Source organism: Heptranchias perlo, chromosome 13, assembly GCF_035084215.1.
Source record: "Heptranchias perlo isolate sHepPer1 chromosome 13, sHepPer1.hap1, whole genome shotgun sequence".
In the NCBI taxonomy this organism is placed as follows: Eukaryota; Metazoa; Chordata; class Chondrichthyes; order Hexanchiformes; family Hexanchidae; genus Heptranchias; species Heptranchias perlo.
This window is the reverse complement of record NC_090337.1, coordinates 57,223,095-57,247,898: the sequence shown is the minus strand read 5'-3', so window position 1 is coordinate 57,247,898 and position 24,804 is coordinate 57,223,095. Positions and strand designations below refer to the sequence as shown.

Here is a 24,804-nt window from a genome sequence, read left to right as displayed (position 1 = left end):
CCATCACATCTGAGCGAGCCATCCACCAGCACAGATACACACACCTCGGTGGGTCCCCGTCCTCAGTTAGATGAGGTCGCACATGGTGAGTTACCACACACATGTGAGCACGAGCAGACACTGGTGGCAGGGGTAGCTGTGGAGAGTCCGGGTCGGTGGGAGCATTCTTCTCCAGGCTCTGCTCAGCTGGACACAGATGCTGAAACCTGGGGGCCATCTATGAAAAGGAGAATGATCAAGGGGCAGCAGCACATTTGCGAGGTGCTGGAACAGGTGCCACGCACAGAGGATGGAGGAGTCCAACTCCTGCATGAGTGGAATGGTGGCACAGGTAAGGGAGGGCATCTCTGAGAAACTGTTAGAGAGACGTGAGGGCATCTCTGAGATAGTGTCGCAGGTAAGTGCGGGAATGTCTGCGATGGAGCCTCCATGGAGCTTCAAGCACAGCTCAGAAATGAGTCCATTCAGGCCCTGACAACAGCCGTTCGGACTCAGGGTGAACAACATTCTGCCGCCTTAAACATACAGGCAGATGCTCTGGCACTGGCCTTACAAGGCTTCACACATGTCCTCCAAACTGTCATCCAGCAGAGTGGTAGGAGTGGTGTGGGCCTGGCCTAGGGGAGGGAAGATGGTGAAAGGGGACATGGAAGTGGGGACGCCACTCAAAGTGCCCCCACATCTCACCTGTTGCCCCCCACTCAACCAGTACCCACAATGCTGCCTCCTCTCCAGGTGCCCCTGCACAGGTGCAGGTGGAGCAGTCTTTGGAGAGGCCCTCATGGGCACCGAAACCCAGAGGGTGTAGGCCCAAAGCATCGGTCAGGGCATGAACAAGAGCAACCTGCCACTACCTCTGCTGCAGCCACAGGGGATGCACCACAAATAAGTAGTCGGAAGCGAAAGTCGAAGGTTTTGTAAGAACAAAGGGGATGCACAAGGGTGTTTGACGGTTGGTCATGTTTTTTATTTATATTTGCTTTTTGTTAAACTCACATTAAATATTATTATTGTCACCACTACTGCCACATCTTGGCCATTCTTGACTGGCTTGTGTATTAAGGCCCTTTCATGCGGTTCACCATGAACTCCCACACTTGATTACACAAATTGGGGTTGTATTCTCTAGAGTTTCGAAGGTTAAGGGTAATCTGATCGAAGTTTATAAGATATTAAGGGGAACAGATAGGGTGGATAGAGAGAAACTATTTCCGCTGGTTGGGGATTTTAGGAGTAGGGGGCACAGTCTAAAAATTAGAGCCAGACCTTTCAGGAGCGAGATTAGAAAACATTTCTACACACAAAGAGTGGTAGAAGTTTGGAACTCTCTTCCACAAACGGCAATTGATACTAGCTCAATTGCTAAATTTAAATCTGAGATAGATAGCTTTTTGGCAACCAAAGGTATTAAGGGATATGGGCCAAAGGCAGGTATATGGAGTTAGATCACAGATCAGCCATGATCTTATCAAATGGCGGAGCAGGCACGAGGGGCTGAATGGCCGACTCCTGTTCCTATGTTCCTATGATGCCACCCATTGGGTCACTCTACAGTGGGTGTATGTGTAGTAGCAGGACTGTTTTGTGCAGGGGGCGGGTGCGGGGGGTGGGGGGGAGCTGGTGTGGCCGCTCCTCTGTCCAGGTGGTGAGGACTGGACTCTTCACACTGTCTGATATTAGAACCATTCACATATCAGTGACTCCCTGGTCTCATGAGCAGCCAGGTGAGCCGTTGTTCTGCCCATGTGTTGCTCCACCTCCTCCTCCTCTGCCTCGTCCTCATCCTCCTCCTCCTCCTCCTCAATGTGGGTGGCAGATGTGGATGGGGCCTCCTCCAGTGGCACCCCTCTCTGTTGTGCCACGTTGTGCAGGGCACAACAGACGACTATAATGTGTCCCACTCTGTCTGAATCAAGGCACCTGAAGCGCATCTTGAGCAGCCCTATAGCCTGCTCAATTGTAGACCTAGTAGCGCTGTGGCTGTCGTTATATCGACGCTGTTGCTCGGTGGTGGGGTTCCTCAGCCATGAGCCACGTGTGCAGGGTGTATCCCTTGACCCCGAGGAGCCAGCCCTTGCAGGTGTTCGGTGCGTGGAAGAGGGGCGGGATGTTGGACTCACGGAGGATGAAGGAATCGTGGCAGCTGCCAGGATATCTGGCGCACACGTGAAGGAATCTCTTGTGGTGGTCACAGATGAGCTGAGTGTTGATGGAGTGATAGCCCTTCCTGTTGATGAACAGGTGCTCGTATTCCTATCTGAGTACAATCGATTACACCCTGCACCTGTGGGAAGCCAGCCATAGCGTGGAATCCCACTGCCCTCTCCATCCGGTTGAGGTCATCCATGGGGAAGTTGACGTAGTTCGAGGCCCTGCGAAACAAGCAGTCGGTGACCTGCCTTATGCATTTGCGTGCAGATGACTGAGAGACCCCGGCGACGTCCCTGGTGGCACCCTGGAACGATCCGGAGGCGAAGAAGTTGAGGGCAGTGGTGATTTTGACAGCGACAAGTAAGGAGAAGTTGCTCAGGCCAGCTGGGAGCAGCTCGGCATGAAGGAGGCTGCAGATGTCTGCGACTATCTGGCATCTGACTCTGAGCCTCCATATGCACTGGTCCTCAGAGAGGTCCAGGAAGCTGAGCCTCGGTCTGTAGACCCCGTTGTGAGGGTAGTGCCTCCTGCGACGTCGCTCTCTCTGTTGTTGCCCTCCGTGCTCTTGTGCAGGTTCCTGTGGCGCAGCACTGTGATGTGGAGCTCCACATGGTGGAGGTGGACGGTGTGCCTGGCGAGGCTGGTGATGTTGCTCGTCCTCGGATGAAGTGATGAATGTAGCCATGGTGCCCCCCCCCATCCTGACGGTGTGAGTTTGAGGGGGTCCGCAAAGTAGGTAAATATGTTTGCACAGCAAAGTTTTGGGTGTAAATTCAGAATTTTGAATGAAAATACAAAGATCTTGCAGCCAAAACTTTGTCTGAAGTGACAGAGTGCCCTGCTGCAATAAATGAGGTTTCCCCCCCACTTGTCAAATAATCCTTTGCATCTCCCACTGGCTGCTGGCTGAAACACGTCTGCTACGACAGGGAGTGTTTCCCACAGCATGGGAAACAAGCTGAGGATTCTTCAAAATTGCACCCCTGCCAAAAGTCTAGTCAATGAGGTCTCTCAAGTACCTCAACTATTTGCCTAACTATGTAAATCATCATCCTGCCACTTTAATTGCTGGTGGGAGTCCCGCATGCTGGAGCTGCGCGCCCACCCAAACGTGTCACTGGGGAACCCGGAAGTCGGTGGGTTGGAGCCGGGCTCCGAACACGCTCCGGGCTTTTGCCATTTTACGAGTCCCCCCGCCCCCAACGCACCTGGTCTGTCATCCAAAAATTGGCCCCCATATCTGTGATTGATGCCATCAAGGGGCAACATGTAGCTGAGGAAGAGGAGGGAGGCCAAGGTTGGTCCATGGGAACTCCCAATGAGATGGTGCAGGGTTGGGAAGAGCAGTCATTGTTATAATTACATTGGCTATGATTGGATAGCTAAGAGTGGAACCAAGCAAGGGTACTTCCACCAGGCTGGAGAATGGAGGAGAGATGTTGGGGAAGAATGGTGTGGTCAACCGTGTCAAAGACTGCAGAAAGGTTGGGGAGAATGAGGAGAGATAATGCATCACAGTCAAAGTCACAGATAACATCATTCATGACTTTGGTTAGGACAGTTTTCATGATATGGGTGGGGGGCAGCATCCTGATTGGAGGAATTCAATAGGGAGTTGTGGGAGAGATGTGCACGGCTCTGGGAGATGACAACACGGTCAAGGGCTTTGGAGAGGAAGGAAGGCTAGAAATGGGGCAGTAGTTTGCAAAGGCATAGGTTTCGAGGGTTGGTATTATGAGGGGGGCGATGATGGTGGTTTTGAAAGTGCTTGGGGAGAGGGAACCATTTACAATGTTTGTTAACATTGGGCCCAGAAGGGAAATTGGATAGTTAGCAGTTTAATGAGAATGTGGTTGAGGAAGCAAGTGATGGGTTTCTTGGAAGAGATGAACTCAGTGTAGGCGTGAAAGGAGATAAGAGAGAAACTAAAGAGAGAGAGAGAGAGAGAGGAATTCAGGGCTAGGGTGGTGGGTAGGGAGGCCTTGTGAGAGGTTTATCTTGATGGGTAAGGGAAAGAGGGGGAGGAGCAGCTGAGGCAGCTGAATGGATGGTCTCAATCTTGGTGACAAAAAAAATCCTAGAATTTCTCGCCCTTGTTAGAGGTGAGGGTGGAGAGGAAAAGGGAGAGGGGTTTAAGGAGGCAGTTAATAGTGGAGAAAAGAAGTTGAGTGTCACCATTGAGTGATTACCAGAGGAGAGAGCAGAGCACACAACGGTTCTCAAGAATTGTTTCTCAGTTAAATTTGTTTTATTATCATACTAGTACAGTTTAAAACAGTTTTAGTCCCCATCTTGTGTATCCTGTAGTCAGTTAACCGATATTTACGGGGAGGAGGGGAGGGAGCGGGGGCGAGTGTCTGCAGCTGGGAAACCCGGAAATACAGGAAAGGCGGAGGTCCTGTGGAATTTAATGGCAAGACCTCATTTCAATTTTTTTTCTTCGTTTCCCGCCCAGCAGCTGGCCAGATTGAGAGGCTGGCTGGCTGCCGGGCAGGAAGGCCTACTGTAGATGGCCGCAGTCGGAGAGCAGAGAGGAGGGGGAGAGAGAGAGGGCGAGGTCCCCGGGGTAGGGGGGAGACATCGGATCGCAGGGGGGAGAGATCGTGGTGGTGGGGGGGGGGGGGAGATTACGTGGGCCGGGGGGTGGGGGTCAGCCGATTGCGGGGACGGAGGCAGATCATGGCAGGTTGGCTTGGGGGACAGGTGGGGGAGCACACCTGCTCCTCCTGGCCCTCAAGCAGTGCTGGAAAAGTACTTACCTGCTGGAGCCGGCAGTTCTCGCCTCCCTTTAGCTGCCGGGTTTTCCGAGCCCCGGGAAACCTGGCCCACAGCCGTTAAATCCAAATGGCTATTAAAATCTGAGGCACACAGCCTCATTAACATATTCTAATTACCGACCCGCCTCTCGAGAGCAGATTACTCTGCCTTCCCCCATCCCGCCCTGGTTAAACCGGAAGTAGGCACGTTCACAGCGTGGTGGGGTTGGGTTTCCCATTTTTAAGAATTTAAGCCCCCCCCCCGCCCCTCTCCCACCCATCTGGGGGAGGGGGGGGTAAAATTCTCTTTAGTGCGTCTCATTCACTATCATTCCGTTATAAAACAGTGCTGCTTGGGGTAATTCAATAGCATACAGGACCTGACACTTTTGCAGTGGGAGGTGTAGAAAGTTACAGAGTTCTGCCATCCTAACTAGTACTGAAGTGTCAGCACCTTCCTCAACATTTAAAATAAAATTGCTGGACTATAACTTGGTGTTGTAAAATTGTTTACAATTCCTCAACACCCACCAGTCTGGCAGTCAACTCATGACTTGTAAGTGAACCTTGTGCATGCACAGTTTTCTCATTGTTGTTGAATCAGCCCATCGTATGAACGGAACAGAATACACAGAAAGTGAATCCCCTTAATGATGGAGCCACTTCTATTCAAAGCAGTTCTACAATATAAAGCCACAGGACACCAGCTTTTTAACACAGGTTTCACCACAGCCACAAGTGAACAAGTCTGCAGCTCTTGTTACAGAGTCCAGCTGGATAATAGCTACCCATCTGCTGCAGTAACAGTGGGGGCGATTTGAACCCTACCAACCCAGCTGAAGTCAGGTGGATGGGCAGTTAAAATTGCCCAGGTTACTTATCTGCCATGATCTTACCGTTTGTAATTTCAACCCACTCTCTTGAACAGGTGGCGAGGACGCCTGCCAAAATCTGGCCTTCTTTACATATGTATGTGGGGTCCCAATGATGTCACTGGGACCCGACTGCAATTTTAATTGAGGCCTGAATGGGGAAGTCCAAACCATCCATACATGCAGAGAGCAAAAGTGATCAGAGCACTGGCTCTAACTCCTTAAACTCCCTCTGCAAGAATTCAAACATATTTGGTATATGCCATTGGTTCCAACATGGACTCTTCCCAGAGGGTTTTCTAACCTTTCTGTAATTACCTTCACCCTGGCACCAGGGAAGCAACATATCATTCAGGACTTCTAAACATGACTGCAAAAAAGGCTATCTGTACCTGTGACTATAGCATTCACCACTACTACCTTTCCTATTCTTGTAGGCCACCTGCATCTCACCCCTCTGGATAGTCCCTTGCCCCACGGTGTCACAGGGCCTCCCTCCTCTGAGTTGCTGAGTCACCTCCTGTTTGTCCCAAACTATGGCCCCGATATTTACAGGGAGCTGGGGGATAGTTTTAGCGACCAGGAGACCCAGAAATACCCCGAATCTAATGGCTAGACCTCATTTAGGAGTTTGAGGGGAGACCTTGGAAGCTGGGGGGTGGGGAAGTGGGGGTAGATCGGAAAGGCTTTGGAAGAGTTCGGAGGTTGGGAGGAGATCAGAAAGGCCGGTGGGGAGATCAGAAAGGCCAGGAGGAGATCGACGGTCGGGAGGAGATCGGAAAGGCAGGTGGGGAGATTGGAAAGGCCGGGGAGGAGACCGGAAAGGCCAGGAGGAGATCAGCGGTCGGGAGGAGATCGGAAAGGCCGGTGGGGGAGACCGGAAAGGCCGGGGGGGAGATCGGATGCCTTGGGGAGATCACAAGTTGGGGGGAGATCGGAAAGATTGGGGGAGGTCTTGGAGGCCTTGGGGAGATCGGAGGTAGGGGTTGATTGGAGTTTCAGGGGTAGATTGGAGGCCTTAGGGAGATCAGAGGTCGGGGTAGATTGGAGTTTCAGGGGTAGATTGGAGGCCTTAGGGAGATCAGAGGTCGGGGTAGATTGGAGTTTCAGGGGTAGATTGGAGGCCTTAGGGAGATCAGAGGTCGGGGTAGATTGGAGTTTCAGGGGAGATCGGAAAGTCGTTGGGGAGATCAGAGGTCGATGGGAGATCGGAGGTCGGGAGGAGATCGGAGGTCAGGGGGAGTTCGGAACAGCCTTGGGGAGATCATATCCTGAGATGGAGGGCAATCGATCGTGGCAGGTGTGATAGGGGTTGCTGGGGGGGGTGGGGGGGGGCACTCCTGCTCCTTCTGGCCCAGAACCAGTGCTGGAAAGGCACTTACCTGCTGGATCCGGCTGTTCTCGCTTCCCTCCAGTTGCCGGATTTGCCGAGCCCTGGGAAACCCGGCCCACAAGCATTAAATCTAAAAGCCAGCTAAAATTTGAGGCAGCAGCCTCATTAAAATATTTAAGTTATGGACATGCACATCACAAGGTTTCTCTCCTCTGCCATCCTTCTGTGTATGACTGTCTAACTTAAAAACATATATAGCATAAGCCTGAGTTCTCACTTGCATCAAACTGTCACAAGAATCAAACTCTCCTCAAAGTCCTGTCCAACTGCACCTCAAAGCTAAACTCCCTCTAAGCCTGAACGGTAGCTGAGCGAAAATTTACATTCTTCTGGCCTTTCACACTCCACTGGCCTGTCACGGTTCATGATTTTCCTCTAACAGTTTGAAGGTTTCTCTATTTATTGGGGGTGATTTTTGCCTGCCTACCGCCCCGTTCAACTAAAAATTGGAGGCCCGCCCGACATGATTTTCGGGCAAGCCTCGGAACGAGCAGCCAGGAAGGCCATAGCCTTATTTCAGGGTCCTACGCCAGTTGTAGGGTCTCATAGGAACATTAGCAACAGGATTAGGCCATTCAGCCCCTCGAGCCTGTGCCATCATTCAATTAGATCATGGCTGATCTGTACCTCAGCTCCATTACCCGCCTTTGCAACATATCCCTTGATACCCTTACATTACAAAAATCAATCGATCTCAGTCTTGAAAATTCCAATTGTCCCAGCATCCACAGCCTTTTGAGGGAGAGAGTTCCAGATTTTGTGTGAAACAGTGCTTCCTAATTTCACTCCTGAACGGCCTAGCTCTAATTTTAAGATTATGTCCCTTTGTTCTTGATTCCCCCACCAGAGGAAATAGTTTCTCCGTATCTACCCTGATGAATCCTTTTAACGTTTTAAACACCTCGATCAGATCACCCCACAATCTTTTATACTCAAGGGAATACAAGCCAAGTTTATGCAACCTGTCCTCATAAATTAACCCTCTAAGCCCTGGTATCATTCTGGTGAATCTGCACTGCCACTTCCTGAGGTGCAGTGCTCTAAACTGAACGCAGTACTGGGGTACTAATGCAGTACTAACGCAGATGGGGTCTGACCAAGGCACTATGGTACCAAGTTTCTCACCACTTAGAAAAATACCCTGATTTATCTTTCTTAGGCCCAAAGTGGATGATGTTGCCATAGTATTTTCCACTTACTTAATCTGTCTATGTCCCTTTGCAATTACTTGCTCCCATCTGCACTACTTACTGTCCCTCCTAATTTAGTGTCATCTGCAAACTTGCATATACAACTTTCTATTCCTTCATCTGAGTCATTAATAAATATGATGAAATGTTGAGGCCCCAGAACAGATCCCTGGGCAATACCACTTGTCACATCCTGCCATTTTCCAAATTACTCAATACCATTTTTGTGCACCAATGGGTGGGCTAAACCCAGTGGCACTGAGTGGTCCAACCAGAGGTCCTTAAATGGACCATTGGAGACCACTCCTGAAACAGGTAAGTTTGGTTTTTTAAAGATTTTTGTAGGGTCAGGAGGTGTATTAATGTAAGTATCCTTTACCTGACAATAATTCTCACTGCATTGAAATGCCACTCAACCAGGTCCCAGGAATGTCTAGTGAGGAAAAGGGAAATGTAGTAGAGTAGGGGTTACTCTCCTCTTATCTAACCTGTGCTTTACCTCAACTGGGACTGTTTGATGCGACAATGTAGAGAAAGTTTTATGCTGTATCTAACCCATGCTGTACGCGACTTGGGAGCACTTAACAGCACAGTTCAGAAGAAGCTTTTCTCTGTCTCTAATCCACTCTGTACCTGACCTGTGAATGTTTGATGGGGCAGTGTAGAGGGAGCTTTTCTCTGTATCTAACCCATACTGTACCTGAGCTGTGAGTGTTTGATGGAACAGTGTAGCAGGATCTTTACTCTGTACCTAACCCGTGCTGTACCTGACCTGTGAATGTTTGATGGGACAATGTAGAGGGAGCTTTACTCTGTATCTAACCCGTGCTGTACCTGCCCTGGGAGTGTTCGGTGGGACTGTGTAGAGGGAGCATTATTCTGTATTTAACCCATGCTGTCCCTGACCTGGGAATCTTTGATAGGACAGGAATGTTGATTAGTTTGTCAGTCCACCATGTTCTCTTCTCGATCCCTTCCAAAACCCAGAAGTTTGAATTACCTTGTTTAGGATGATGTCAAAATAGGCCGTGTTCCAGTAAAGGCCCTCACCATCCTCAATCTGCAGAAGAAGCTTCACATATCTGTCAAGATGCCGACGCTGCCTGGGTAGAAGGTGGGTCACGTGTATCTGTAGGAATTTCTCAGGGTTATCAGCGAACTCTTCCACCTTGTTGTACATGGTTTGGAAGTCAAACACTGGCTGATAGTCCTCGTGGAAAAGGTTGATCTCGTGTATGAAGTAGTTGGGGAGATTCCTGAGGGCGAGGCACCGGAGCAACACCACCAACATCCGATAAACAGACGCCTCCAGGTCAACCCAGTCTTCTGGAGCTGGAAAAAACCTCATGGCCCAGAGTAACACCATCTGATAAAATCAAAAATATAGCTGGTAACAGGAAAGAGTTTCACATAAGATTGCTACCATTCGTGGGGTCCAAGACAGGGTATTGCCAGGGATGGGACTTAAATAACTTTATAAAAATTGTATAAGCTCAACTATTAATGTGGGATCATTTACCTCAATGAACTCTCTCTCTCTCATTTAGATGCTCCAAATTTAAATACAGGACCATTAACAAGTGGGACGGGCAGCTCCTCTTGTTCGGTGCAGGTGGATACCTTGACTACGTGATTCACCTCACTAGGCCTTTCCAATGATGGGTAAAGGGTTACCCACTGAGCCTTTAATTTGTGATGCCTGATCGGCAATAGAACCAACATGCTCCAGCCCATCTGATACTCCTGGTTATAGCAGTTTTCCTGGGAACCCTGTGTACCTTCTAAATTCTCTAGTGCTTGCTCAGTTAACAGTCGGAACACATACTCGGGTCATCCATCAATTTGAGTATAATTCTATCCTTGTTAGTTGGTTGTCCCTGACCATGCCTCCCTGATTAGCGTTAACAGACTGCGTGCCCAGCATCCATATAGTAAGTCAAATGGCCAGGGCCCTGCAGATTCTTGGGCTACCTCCCTGTTTACAAACAGTAAAGACGGTAATGTTTTAGCCCAGCCCTTGGGATTCTGCTCAGTGTGTGCATGCAGCATCCGAGTCAGGATCCCACTAAACCCCTCTACCAGCCTGCTCCTCTAAGGATACGATGGGATGAATCTGGCACTGTTGCCATGACTGAGTGACTAACTGAGACATAAAACTAACTGATCAGATGATTATCAAAGTGATGATGGGATTTTTTTAAATACTTATGCGTCCTCTCATCTCCAAGGTCAGAATTCTGCTAGTCTGTTCACTGGGTTCCAATGTCGCAGGAAATAATAAGAGTGCAGTTGGAGAGTTCGGTGGCAAATAGCCATGTGAGATATGTGATGCTGCCCAAGGATTTAAACTGGTCGAAATGGAGAATGCAGCAATGCATGGTGAGAGGAGCTGTACAGGGATGGCCTCCGTCCCCCTCCCCAATCAAACAATGAAATACGTGCAACACAGCCGCATCTCCAGGCAACCAATCACAATGCAGTCCCCATAGTGAGCAATGATGTCCCATCGAAAGGAATATCCAAGTTATATATGAACAAACTCCTAGGAACCATTTGGGACTACAGCTGCAATTCTTAATTTTATCTACATTTGATTTAAGCTTTTGGATGATTGGGAAATTCTCTTTAAAATGAGTTCATTCACCTGCAGCTGCTTAAATGTGAGTCCTCTCTTGTGTTTCTCCGGAAGCCAGTGGTCAGTTTTAATCCTGTCCAGTAGGCACAGACTGTCCAGACGATGCCCCCTGTCAGCATCCGCATTCTCTAGCAACTTCCACACCGGACGCTCAAAAGAAAACCTGGATTTGAAACACATAGCATGGATCATTTTTGTGGAAACAGCTTAATTCTTCTTAAGAAGACGTGAGATAGGAAGTTTCCAAGGTAGTAGGGCTTGACATTTATGACTATTGGCATTCCCCAGGTACCCAGATAATGCACCTTGTGGTGGTGGTGGTGGTGATGGTGGTAGGAGGTCTATCATGACAGTGATCGCGGAGTATTCTATAATAATCAGTAGAAAGATGTTTATAATAGTTAAGAACGTAATCTGGATTGGATCTTTTAGGTCATTTGAGAATAGTGTAACAGCAGACTCTTGTTGGGTACCCTGATTTGGTTTTATGGTACTTCAGCCTGCAAGTTAATTTTGCAAGATGCTGCAACCTGAATTGCAACTGGATACTGCTACTTGCAATGGCATTGGACACCATGATGATAGATCCCAACGCTGGTACCATGGCGCACGTTGATTAGGCTGACCACCAGGTCTTTACTTCTGAGATTATCCTAAATTTAACATTTTGTCTGTTTTTAGGCTAACCATGCCAAGGGATTTAACCTGGATCCTGGCCAGTAAAGGAGATCTCGCAACCTGGATTCTGGACATCGCACAAAGTGTCAATTTAATCTTAATGGTATCATTAATAAAGAGTTTATAGATGCAAATAACCAAAGAGTACAGAGTGTGAACTGTTCAAACGGAACTTTCTGTCTGTGAAGTCAAACACAAAGCCCAAGGCCGAGCTTCCCCAGAGGTGACTGGGCTAGAGGACTCAATACATTATGTTATCATTATTGAAGCACTGATTTACGTCCTTTCACCTCTGGCACTTTACTTCAAATCCAAATCACATTGAGGATGCTGAATTGGAGGAAATGAACTATCTAGTTTCAGGGTTCAATTTGCATCATAAACGACAAAGAAAGAAAAAACTTGTATTTTCATGGAAACATGGATAGAATTGCAGAATTTGATCCCCAAACACTGGCAAAAATCCCAGACTACCAAGTAATGAAAACCAACTTGACATCAGTCACTTTAAATCAGTAGCCCCAATTATAATAAGGGAAGAAGCTACGTTTACCTCCATCGGTAGTAAGTCCCATTGCTGACGTCAATTTCCTCGGGTGTTGCCGGCTTAGTTCTCTCTGGAAATCCCTTCTCATTCTGATTTCCATCCTCAAGAAACTTCTCTATGGCTCTCCGAACCACTGGAACGATGTTAACTCGTAAGGGCTTTGTCCCATTTCTGACAACCAGTGTTATCCGAGGACCGTCAAAATTTAACAAAGAAGCATTCACATCTCCTGTAGAAGCAAGAGATGTACTGTGGTGAGAGGATACTCTAAACCCAAGCAAAGTATGTGATTGAACTTGTTTCACTTTCTTGAAGTAGGGTCACAGTAACAGAGCACAAGTGTGGCTTTGGACGAAGACCCCTGACATCAGGCAGCATCATCACTGGGATTGCCTATTATCTGGATGCAAGTGCTAGAGGTTAATCGCAGACATACATCATTCTACAGTCACATTTGCAGCATCGTGATACATCATAAAACCCAGAACTGTGCCTGTGTCATTTGTGAGACTTGTCCTACAGCAAGATGTATACCTCAAGATGTGTTAAGACTTGCCATCTCTAGAATTGATCCAGGCCAGACAAAGGGACAAGAAGGTGAGGGTTTCCTCTCTGATGAGACAATTACAATACATTGGAGCAATGCCGCCTGACACCTCACTTCACATCCAGCTAAGACATCGAGGATGCTGAATTGGTGGGATTGTACTACAAGCACCAATCTAGTTTCAGGGCATTAGAAGCTGTAAGGAAAGAAAGAACTCGTATTTATATAGTGCCTTATCACATCTTCAAGACATCCCAAATGCTTCACAGCCAATCAAGTACTTTCAAGTGCAGTCACTGTTGTTCGGTAGACACATGCAGCAACCAATTGATATGCAGTAAGGTCCTGCAAATGGCAACTGAATTGCAATGCCCCAATAATCTGTTTTTGGTGCTGGCGATTGAGAAAGGAGAATATCCTGCTCTTCTTGGAAGGATGCCATGGAATCCTTTACACCCAACTACAGTCAAAGTAGTACAGGGCCTGGGTAAATAACTATCAGTATGAAGTGTGCTAGTCCAATGCCATGGTAACAAAAGCTTAAGATGGCAATGACAATAATTAAGTATCTTTTAATGCAAGTTTATGAACTGATTTATTTATTGTTGGCCCAATAGACACAGAATTCATTTTGGTTTTTATTAGCTGTTTCTGCAAAGTCCGGATAAAAATGTTTTATTCTCTCATGGGATGAGGGTGTCGCTGGCGATGCCAGCATTTATTGCCCATCCCTAATTGCCTTTGAGAAGGTGGTGGTGAGCCGCCTTCTTGAACCGCTGCAGTCCGTGTGGTGAAGGTTCTCCCACAGTGCTGTTAGGAAGGGAGTTCCAGGATTTTGACCCAGTGACGATGAAGGAACGGCGACATATTTCCAAGTCGGGATGGTGTGTGACTTGGAGGGGAACATGCAGGTGGTGTTGTTCCCATGTACCTGCTGCCCTTGTCCTTCTAGGTGGTAGAGGTCGCGGGTTGTGTCGAAGAAGCCTTGGCGAGTTGCTGCAGTGCATCCTGTGGATGGTACACACTGCAGCTACAGTGCGCCGGTGGTGAAGGGAGTGAATGTTTAGGGTGGTGGATGGGGTGCCAATCAAACGGGCTGCTTTGTCCTGGATGGTGTCGAGCTTCTTGAGTGTTGTTGGAGCTGCACTCATCCAGGCAAGTGGAGAGTGTTCCATCACACTCCTGACTTGTGCCTTGTAGATGGTGGAAAGGCTTTGGGGAGTCAGGAGGTGAGTCACTCGCCACAGAATACCCAGCCTCTGACCTGCTCTTGTAGCCACAGTATTTATGTGGCTGGTCCAGTTAAGTTTCTGGTCAATGGTGTCCCCCAGGATGTTGATGGTGGGGGATTCGGCAATGGTAATGCCGTTGAATGTTATAGGAGGTAGTTAGACTCTCTCTTGTTGGAGATGGTCATTGCCTGGCACTTGTCTGGCGCGAATGTTACTTGCCACTTATGAGCCCAAGCCTGGATGTTGTCCAGGTCTTGCTGCATGCGGGCTCGGACTACTTCATTATTTGAGGGATTGCGAATGGAACTGAACACTGTGCAATCATCAGCGAACATCCCCATTTCTGACCTAATGATGGAGGGAAGGTCATTGATGAAGCAGCAGAAGATGGTTGGGCCGAGGACACTGCCCTGAGGAACACCTGCAGCAATGCCCTGGGGCTGAGATGATTGGCCTCCAACAACCACTACCATCTTCCTTTGTGCTAGGTATGACTCCAGCCACTGGAGAGTTTTCCACCTGATTCCCATTGACTTCAATGATTGAGGTATACACATTTCAATCTGGAAGGCTGAAGTCAATTAATATGCATTTGAGTTTTGACTCCTGTCAAGCAAAAGAGAGTTCAATATGTTCATTTTTTCAATGTCCCATGCCACCCATTTTGATACTACTCACCCAGGACAACTCCAGACTTTTTAAACAAGCATTGTCTGTGTTCCAGCACTGCAGATGGGTGCCAATCTGTTGTAATTAAAGGAGTTAATTTGGGAATGTCTTTTGTCCTGTCATGTTTTCTCAGGTTCTCGACAGGTAGATTATGTTATCTGGCACAGATCGAAGAACCAAGTGGCAGTTTTGATTGACATGTGCCTCAAACCTGTAAGACAGGGCAGGTTCAATAATCGGCTTCCTTTAATGGACAGCTGTGTGGCTGTCATCTTCTAATATGGGTGTGTCTGGGGCTTTGGGCACCCAGATCGCCAGTCAGTCTGAAGCTAGCATTTGAGGCTGACGCATTGCAGAACTGGGCAGGTGGGCCCAAGCACCAGAATCACTGCATTCCAAAAATGAATTAGGAGAGTGTGTACAGGCTTCGTTATATCCCCTCATTTTACTCAATCATATTCAAATCGGCCCCTTGATAAATTCTGCAGTTTCTTGGTCTCTTCATTCCTGTAGTGCTGCTCGCCCAAGTACAACGGATGGTCCTCAGGCGCCCATGAGGTTTGTTCGAGAAGGCAGATTCTTAATGCAGATTTGCACTGTGGAATTCTCTACCACAGAAGGCTGTGGAGGCCAAGTTACTGAATATATTTAAGAAGGAGCTAGATAGATTTCTGGACACAAAAGGCATCAAGGGGTATGGGGAGAGAGCGGGAATATGGTATTGAGATAGAGGATCAGCCATGATCGTATTGAATGGCGGAGTAGGCTCGAATGGCCTACTCCTGCTCCTATTTTCTATGCACTGTATGGCAATTCGGTTAATTGACTTTTCATGCTGCAGCTTCTGCATTTTTGATCTTGCATTACTTTTTTCTGCTAGTTGCTGCTGTATTTTTGCATTGCAGGACTGCTGATGCACAGATTTGGAGCCACAGCACTGTTTCTGCCAGCAGCTGCAAACTACCGGTGGTGTTACTGGGCCATTCCCTCCTCATCCTCCATCTCTCATTGTGCCAAAAGAACCCCTAAGGAAAAGCACATGGCATTGCACTAGTTGTCTATGACAGACAAGGTGACTTGTATGAAGTTACTCAAAAAAAGTAAACTATTGGCTTCAGCACTCCAAATTAAACAGAAATTCTAAATGGCCGATTTTTACCCTGCCCACCTGCGGAAACCAGGCGGGCAGTTGAAGAGGCCGCAGCGACTCACCCCCACTGTTCCTGCGAGAGCGACACCTGCCAAGAAGACTGCGGGGTCCTTCTTTAAATATGCAGATCAGGCTCTGATGACATCATTGAGTCATGACTGCAATTTTAGGCCAAGCTTTGCTCGGGAATCGGGTCGGACAAGGATCCAGGGTCAGATAAGGCCCAGAAAGGTGGGTTCATTATTTTTTTGTTGTTGTTGTTTCCTTGTGGGCCATGAAGAGCAGTTATGCTCCTCCAGGCCACACAAGGAAACCTTGAGCCTCCCCTGCCCCGGGCTTCCCTCCCCCTCCTCCAACCGCAGTGCTCTCCCGAACCTGCTCCCAACCACTTAACTGATTGCCGGAGATAGTTCCTTCAGGTCCCCGCCGGCGTCTTCCTGCCACCCGGAATCCCACCTGGTTCAGGCGGGAGACTGATGGGGCCTATGCAGAGGGATGGACGGTTTGCCCTCCGCCTCGGCCCCCATGCCCGCACGAGTTAAAATCGACCCGTAAAACTTTAGAAACACAAAAGAAGCCCAGAAAACAAACTGGCAAACTCCACAAGCCAGCATTAGCTCACCAATAGCGCAGAGCACCACAAGTTCTGAAGAAACCCGGAGCCACCCCTGGAATGTCCCTAATGCATATTGAAATGAAGCTTGCCCTCATGCAGCAACTCAAGACTCTTGCGCCCCCAACACAAAATCTATGGCCAGCACAAGAATGAGATTCCCAATTTTCCGCTCCTGCTGTGCTGGAAGTGCAATTTCAGGACCCCGATTCCAGACCTGGTATAATTCTTTCTATTCGGGGGAGTGGGAGGGGGAGCGTATTTGAGAAGGAATTACTGCACACTGCATAATGAAAACATTGCAAAGCTGAGCGAGTAGTAAATCAACTGACTCACTTCCAAGTCAATGCCTGAAGCACTGTGTAATCCCAGTGCTTCCCCCAGTTTGAAACCTGGTTCTCCTGACTGAAAGAGAGAGACTTTCATTATCTCTGTTTAGTCAGAATGAAAAGAGGGCAGAGTACAGTGTAACTAAAGCAAAACTCAGGTGCCCAACCTTCATTCCCTTTATTTACAACCAGAAACTGGTCAGCAGGAGCTGAATTAGTCGCTGGCTGAATTAGTCAGTCTCAAACTGAATTATGAAATAAAAACAAAAAAAGTTCTGGAAACACTCAGCAGATCGGGCAACATCTGTGGAGAGAGAAACAGAGTTAACGTTTCAGGTCGACGAAGATGTTACAGATGAACAGCTTTTAGGCAAAGACAGAGCCAGGGAAAGGGGGGCAGGAAAAAAACAATAGGGAGAGGCCCATGATAGGGTGGAGAGCAGGAGTGATTAAATGAAAAAAGGGATGATGGTGAAAGACAAAAGAAGGTGATAATGGGACAAACATGGAAACAAAAGCTGGGTCCAGAGGAGGTGTAGTAAATGGTTACATAATGTCCACGAGAAAATGGGAACGGTGGTTAAGATCTAAAGTTGTTAAACTCAATGTTAAGGCCGGAAGGCTGTAAAGTGCCTAGGAGAAAGATGAGATGCTGTTCCTTGAGCTTGCGTTGAGCTTCATTACTCAAACTGAATTATTCAGTTATTTAGTGGTCAATGAAAGACAGATGCAAATGAGCTATTCTCCAATTGGTTGAAAGTGATTCAGTTTTGGGTTACTTGTTTTAGGTGTGATGCAATCAGGTGAGATCTCAAGTATCAGAATGCTGAACAAAACAAAACTTCAACTCCCAGTGCTGTGAAGTCAGCTCCCGACAGCTGAACCAGTTTTACAGAGTTTTACCGTGAATCGTCTGGCCAAACCAGTTTGTGCAACCCAAAAAGCAGAAACTAAATATTAACCCTGGGAGAAGGGGAACATTTGGTCAGCTGCTACTAGAGCAGAGAATTTTCTTTCATCTAGTTTTCTCAAATCAAATCAAATTAAATTAAACTAAAACAAATCAACACACTAACCCAGAAGAACAGGACTGGGGCTCACTGTGTTCATAAATTATGGAATCACAGAACTTGTAGCACAAAAAGAGGCCATTCGTGCCCATCGATGCTAGCTCTATAACTGCAACTATCTGCTGTGATCCTATTTCCCCATCCTTTCCCTGTATCCTTTTATATTCTTCCTTTTCAAATACGGACCCAACTCCCTTTTCAATGATGTTATAACCTCTGCCTCAGTTGCCTCGAAAAGCCACTTATGGTAAAGCATTCTACGTTCTACTAACCCACTGTGTGAAACATTTCTTTTAACTTTCCCCTTCATTCTTCTTACAATAATCCTCAGTCTATGCCTGCTTGTTACCCATTAGCCAACCAAGGGAAGCAATCTTTACCCATTAGCCAACCAAGGGAAGCAATCTTTACCCATTAGCCAACCAAGGGAAGCAATCTTTACCCATTAGCCAACCAAGGGAAGCAATCTTTACCCATTAGCCAACCAAGGGAAGCAATCTTTACCCATTTGTCAACCAATGGAAGCAATCTACCCTCTCAAACCCTTTCATCAATTAGAAAACCTCGATTAGATTCCGTTAACATTCTCTCTTCCGGTGAAAAAGCCCCTTTTTTTGACTTATTTGATCATTATAAGCTCTCATTCCTGTTACCATTCTGCTACAGCTTCTCTGTCATATGGTCACAGTAACAGTGCAAACATGACTGCCCTGATTGCATAGTGACTATTCCATAAAGCAATAAATGCATGAAGATTTTATTTTCAGAAGGCATTTGAAAAGGTGTCTCACATGAAGTTTGTGACCAAAATTCAATCCTATGGTGTTAGAAGAAATGCAATAGCATGAATAGTACATTGATTGATGGGCAGGGAACAAAATGGGTGTTGCTTGGAGAGAAGTTGAAAGTGATGTACCTCGAGGTCAGTTGTGGGTCTAATTTACTCCTCAATATGTTCACCTGGACTCGGGCATAAGGAGCAAAATATCGACATTTGTGACAGCCCAAAAGTGGGATGTTTGGCAAACAGTGAGGTGGACTGTGAGGGATTTATGCTCAATGGAAAGACACCAAAGGATTTGAAAGAAAAAGGGACCGAGGGTTTCAAATACATCTTTCTCTTAAGGTGTGAGTGCAGGTTGAAAAAGCCATTAAAAAAAGGCCAGTAGTATTTTGGGTTTTATAAGTAGGTGTATAGAGTACAAGAGAAAAGAAATAATAAAGTCATGTAAGGCGATGGTTAGACCATAATTAAAGTAAAGTTCAGTTTTGGGTACTCCATCATAAAAAAGATATTAATGCTATAGAGAGCGTACAGTGTAGATTCACCAGAATGGCCAGGGATAGTAAATTATAGTTATGAGGACAGATTTGAGATACTGGAACTATTTCCACTAGAGCACAGATTTAATAGTTTTTTTTCAATTATAAATGGTTTTGATTGGATGAATAGGGAGTCGGTGATAAGGAGTCATCAATTTAAAATTGTCACTGAGAGTGAGGAGAGAGGATAGGAGAAATTTCTTCACTCAGAGGGTTGTTCAAGCATGGAATGCTTTGCCACAGGGAGTTTTTGAGGCAGATACAATGGCATCTCTTCATAGATCAAAAGCAAAATACTGCAGATGCTGGAAATCTGAACTAAAAACAGAAAATGCTGGAAAAACTCAGCAAGTGAGGCAGCATCTGTGGAGAAAGAAACAGAATTAACGTTACAGGTCGAAGACCTTGCGTCAGAACTGGAAGATGTTATAAGAGTTAAAGTTTTTAAGCAAGTACAGAGCCAGGGAAAGTGGGAGAGAGGAGGAAAGAACAAAAGGGAAGGTCTGTGATAGGGTAGAGAGCAAGAGTGATTAAATGACAAAAGGGATGATGGTGCAAGGCAAGGAGGGTGGTAATGGGACAGGTTAAGAAACAAAAGATTGATCTAGATTAGATGTGAATGGCAACAGCAGAGCCATTACCAGCACTTGCTGTCCGAAAAAATGGGAGCAGTGGTTATGATCTGAAGTTATTGAAATCAATGTTGAGTCCAGAAGATTGTAAAGTGCGTAAACAAAAGATGAGGTGCTGTTCCTCGAGCTACCGTTGAGCTTCATTGGAACAGTGTAAGAGGCTGAGGAAAGAGAGGTCAGAGTGGGAGTGGGGTGGGGGAATTAAAATGGCAAGCAACCAGCAGGTCAGGGTCACACTTGTGGACAGGATGGAGGTGTTCAGCAAAGCGATCACCCAATCTGCGTTTGGTCTCCCCAGTGTAGTGGAGACCGCATTGTGAGCAGCGAATACAGTATACTAAATTGAAAGAAGTACAAGTAAACCATTGTTTAACCTGGAAGAAGTGTTTGGAATGGTGGGAAAGGAGGAGGTGAAGGGGGAGGTGTTGCATCTCCTGCGCTCACACAGGAAGGTGCTGTGGGAGAAGAGCAGGTGTTGGGGGTGATGGAAAAATTGGACCAGGGTGTCACGGAGGGAGCAGTCCCTTCGGAATGCTGAAAGGGGAGGGGAAGGGGAAGATATGTTTGGAGGTGGGATCGCGCTGGAGGTGGGGGAAATGGCGGAGAATGATACGTTGAATGTGAAGGCTGGTGGGGTGGGAGGTAAGGACACGGGGGACCCTATCATGGTTCTGGGAGGGAAGGGAAGGGGTGAGGGCAGAAGTGCAGGAAATAGGATGGACACGGTCGAGGGCCATGTCAACTACAGTGGAGGGGAATCCTTGGTTGAGGAAAAAGGAAGACATATCGGAAGCACTGGTGTGGAAGGTGGCATCATCAAAACAGATGCGACGGAGAAACTGGGAGAAGGGAATAGACTACTTACAGGAGATGGACCTGTGAAGGCAAAGGAAGGGTGGAAATTGGAAGCAAAGTTGATCAAATTTTCCAGTTTGGGGCAAGAGCAGGAAGCAACACTAATACAGTCATGTACCAGAAAAAACGGTGAGGCAGGGGACTTGAGTAGGATTGAGTAGGACCGTCACTGACCGCATCTTCTTTGGAGATCTTCCCCCCACAGCCTCCAATCTCATTGTCCCCCAACCCCGCACAGCCCACTTCTACCTCCTTCCCAAGATCCAGAAACAGGGCTGCCCTGGTAGACCCATCGTTTCAGCCTGTTCTTGCCCCATGGAACTTATTTCCTCCTATCTTGACTCTATTTATTTCTCCCCTTGTTCAGTCTTTTCCAACCTACATCTGCAACTCTTCTGACATCCTCCGCCACTTTAACAGTTTCCAGTTCCTTGGCCCTAACCGTCTCCTTTTCACCATGGATGTCCAGTCCCTCTACACCTCTATTCCCCACCAGGTCGGCCTGCGGGCCCTCCGCTTCTTCCTTGAATGGAGGCCCAACCAGTCCTCATTCACCACCACCCTCCTCCACCTGGCTGAACTTGTTCTTACGTTGAACAACTTCTCCTTTGACCGCACTCACTTCCTCCAAATAAAAGGTGTCGCTATGGGAACCCATATAGGTCCCAGCAATGTCTGCCTTTTTGTGGGATATGTGGAACATTCCTTGTTCCAGTCCTACTCAAGTCCCTGCCCTCGCCAGTACATTGATGACTATCGGTGTTGCTTCCTCGACTCGCCTCGAACTGGAAAATTTCATTAGCTTTGCTTCCAATTTCCACCCTTCCCTCGCCTTCACAAGGTCCATCTCCGACTCTTCCCTTCCCTTCCTTGACTTCTCTATCCCCATTTCTGAGGATAGGCTGTCAACCAATATCTATTACAAGCCCACTGACTCCCACAGCTACCTTGTGAATACTTCCTCCCACCCTGCTTCCTGTAAGGACTCTATTCCCTTCTCCCAGTGCTCTGTCTCTCATCTCATCTGTTTTGATGATGCCACCTTCTACACCAGTGCTTCTGATATGTCTTCCTTTTTCCTTAACCGAGGATTCCCCTCCACCGTAGTTGACAGGGCCCTTGACCGTGTACGTTCTATTTCCTGCACTTCTGCCCTCACCCCTTACCTTCCCTCCCAGAACCATGATAGGGTCCCCCGTGTCCTTACCTTCCACCCCACCAGCCTTTACATTCAACGTATCATCCTCCGCCATTTCCACCACCTCCAGCGCGATCCCACCACCAATCACATCTTCCCCTCCCCTCCCCTTTCAGCATTCTGAAGGGACCACTCCCTCCACAACACCCTGGTCCACTCTTCCATCACCCCCAACACCCGCTCTCCTCCCCACGGCACCTTCCCGTGCGAGCGCATGAGATGCAGCACCTGCCCCTTCACCTCATCCCTTCCCACCGTCCAGGGCCCCAAACACTCCTTCCAGGTGAAACAGTGGTTTACTTGTACTTCTTTCAATTTTAATATTCTGTATTTGCTGCTTACAATGCGGTCTCCTCTACATTGGGGAGACCAAACGCAGATTGGGTGATCACTTTGCTGAACACATCCGCTCTTTCCGTAAGCGTGACCCTGACCTGTCGTTCGCTTGCAATTTTATCCCCTGTCCCACTCCCACTCTGACCTCTCTGTCCTCGGCCTCTTACAATGTTCCATTGAAGCTCAACATAAGCTCGAGGAACAGCACCTCATCTTTTGTTTAGGCACTTTACAACCTTCCAGACTCAACATTGATTTCAATAACTTCAGATCATAACCACTGCTCCCATTTTTTCGGACAGCAAGTGCTGGTAATGGTTCTGCTGTTGCCATTTACAGCTAATCTAGACCGATCTTTTATTTTTTTTACTTGTCCCATTACCACCCTCCTTGCCTTGCACCATCATCCCTTTTGACATTTAATCACTCTTGCTCTCTACCCTATCACAGACCTTCCCTTTTGTTCTTTCCTTCTCTCCCCTGCATTCCCCAACTCTGTACTTGCTTAAAAACTTTAACATCTCCCAGTTCTGACGAAAGATCTTCGACCTGAAACGTTAACTGTGTTTCTTTCTCCAAAGATGCTGCCTCACTTGCTGAGCTTCTCCAGCATTTTCTTGTTTTTACATCTTCTAATAGAACCTTCACCACACGGACTGCAGCGGTTCAAGAAGGCGGCTCACCACCACCTTCTCAAGGGCAATTAGGGATGGGCAATAAATGCTGGTCTTGCCAGCGACGCCCACATCCCATGAATGAATTAAAAAAAAGAATAGTGGAGCAGAGGAAGATACAGGGCAGTACTGTACGTATGGGGACAGTACAGAGCAGTGGGATTGGTCAAAAACAAAATACTGCAGATGCTGGAAATCTGAAATAAAAGCAGAAAATGCTGGAGAAACTCAGCAAGTCAGGCAGCATCTGTGGAGAAAGAAACAGAGTTAACGTTACAGGTCGAAGACCTTTCGTTGGAACATTGGGATTAGTTCTGGATTGCTGTAGCAAAAAGACAGCACTGGCAGTACAGGCCAAATGACATCTTGCTGTGCTGTAAACTTACATGGTTCTAAATCCAGCCTGGCTAATAGATTGATTGCCAGAGCAATAAGAGAAGAGATAAAGGGCGACTCTGACAAAACTTCAAAGTAGATTCAGTAAAGATGAATTAACGGAATGTCATCCTATTGATATGTGACTTTACTGCATCCAAGCAGAGGCACTACAGGTTCATGTATTGGTCTGTATGAGCACTGATGAATTGAGGTAAAGGTGGAACACCCTACAGCAGACCACTCAACTCTCAACACATTTGCAATCAGGTGGCGGAGAAGGACAGCACAAATGCAATAAGGGATAGACAGAGGATAATAGATAATTCTGTTATACAGGGTACCTACACACTTCAGGGCTCGTCATCTATATATCAACATTTCATAATTCACTGAGCGATATCCATTAACCTCTATATACAAGACCTGACCCTGAGTGGACCAGTGCTCTATATTACACCGACCATATCCATTATCCCTTACGAAGACCATCTGACCCTTGGATAGTTCAGCACCCTGTATTACACTCACGGTGCCTATGACCCCTCTATATACTCTATCTGACAGCGGGTGGATCAGCGGTCTATATTACATGAACCCTGGGTCCGTACTCATTGGTACGGCTCAGTACTACTCCGGGCCACATTTATCACCCACTAAGCCAGTAGTGTTATTGCCAAATATTTATTTATGGCGGGTGAGAGAGTCTCTGACACCAGCTCCTTACCTGGGCTAAGAAGGCAGTTCTGCTCACAGTAAACAATGGCTCCTTTAACAAGCTCCTTCAGAACATTTATGACTCTGCCAGGGACGAGGTGCCCACTGCACTGGGATGACTCAGGAAGCGGGTGGAATATGTCACTCCCAGACCACCTGCTTTCACCTTCCTTAGGAACGGCCAGGTAAACGGACCCCTTTTTCGGAGGGGTTTGATGAATGATTCCATCCAGAGTGTAGTGGGTATCGCAGCTCTCTTCAACCCTCAGGGACAAATCGTTGAACCACAGAGGCACCTCCATGTCCAACTCATCAAACTCTGTCCTGAGAGTGTAGTCGAAACAGGCATGATCCCTAGAATAGTCCACAAGGAACCTGAAGTCCTGTTGCTGGACCCGGTCAAGAATCGTGAAGAGAACATCCTCGCATTTCTGTATTTCAATGATCTTCATATCCTGGTGAGCTTTTATCCCCAACAAGTACCTCTGGTACCAGCCCAGCCTGTCCCTGTTCGACGACCACATGCTGACAGTGCTTTTAAAACTTCCTGCAGTCTTGTAGCTTTTGCTGTGTGCCTCTGCTCACTGCTCATGCAGCCTATGTGTTTGAGTGTAAAATATTCCGGATGGCTTTTTGAAAGCTCCGGGAGGGGTTTGGGAGTGTCGCAGCTCAACGAGAATACTGTAATACCTGTAAAATAGGTCCAGTCAATTTATCTGGTAAGAGAAAGAATCGCTTGAAGGAAAAATGAAACAAGGGGATCAAGCCAGGGAACAGGTTTAAATTGGTGAATGGAAGGAAAGCACTGACGTTCCACCTTTGAAACTTGGGCTAAATCCAGTCCAGGTTGATGGGATCAAAT

The 24,804-nt window shown here is 47.4% G+C and overlaps 1 protein-coding gene across 1 annotated transcript in view; it reads right to left on the bottom strand.

The window, feature by feature from the left end:
- The window catches only part of LOC137331617 (protein mab-21-like 4), a 30,909-nt gene extending 6,348 nt beyond the window's left edge, over nt 1–24,561 (bottom strand). Inside the window, exons 1-4 of the mRNA XM_067995534.1 lie at nt 23,953–24,561; nt 12,229–12,451; nt 11,007–11,160; nt 9,363–9,728 (exon numbers count right to left, since the gene is read on the bottom strand). Coding sequence (XP_067851635.1) covers nt 9,363–9,728; nt 11,007–11,160; nt 12,229–12,451; nt 23,953–24,466 — 1,257 coding nt within the window. The 5' untranslated portion in view covers nt 24,467–24,561. The remainder of the gene's footprint in view (nt 1–9,362; nt 9,729–11,006; nt 11,161–12,228; nt 12,452–23,952) is intronic.
- Between the last annotated feature and the right edge of the window lie 243 nt (nt 24,562–24,804).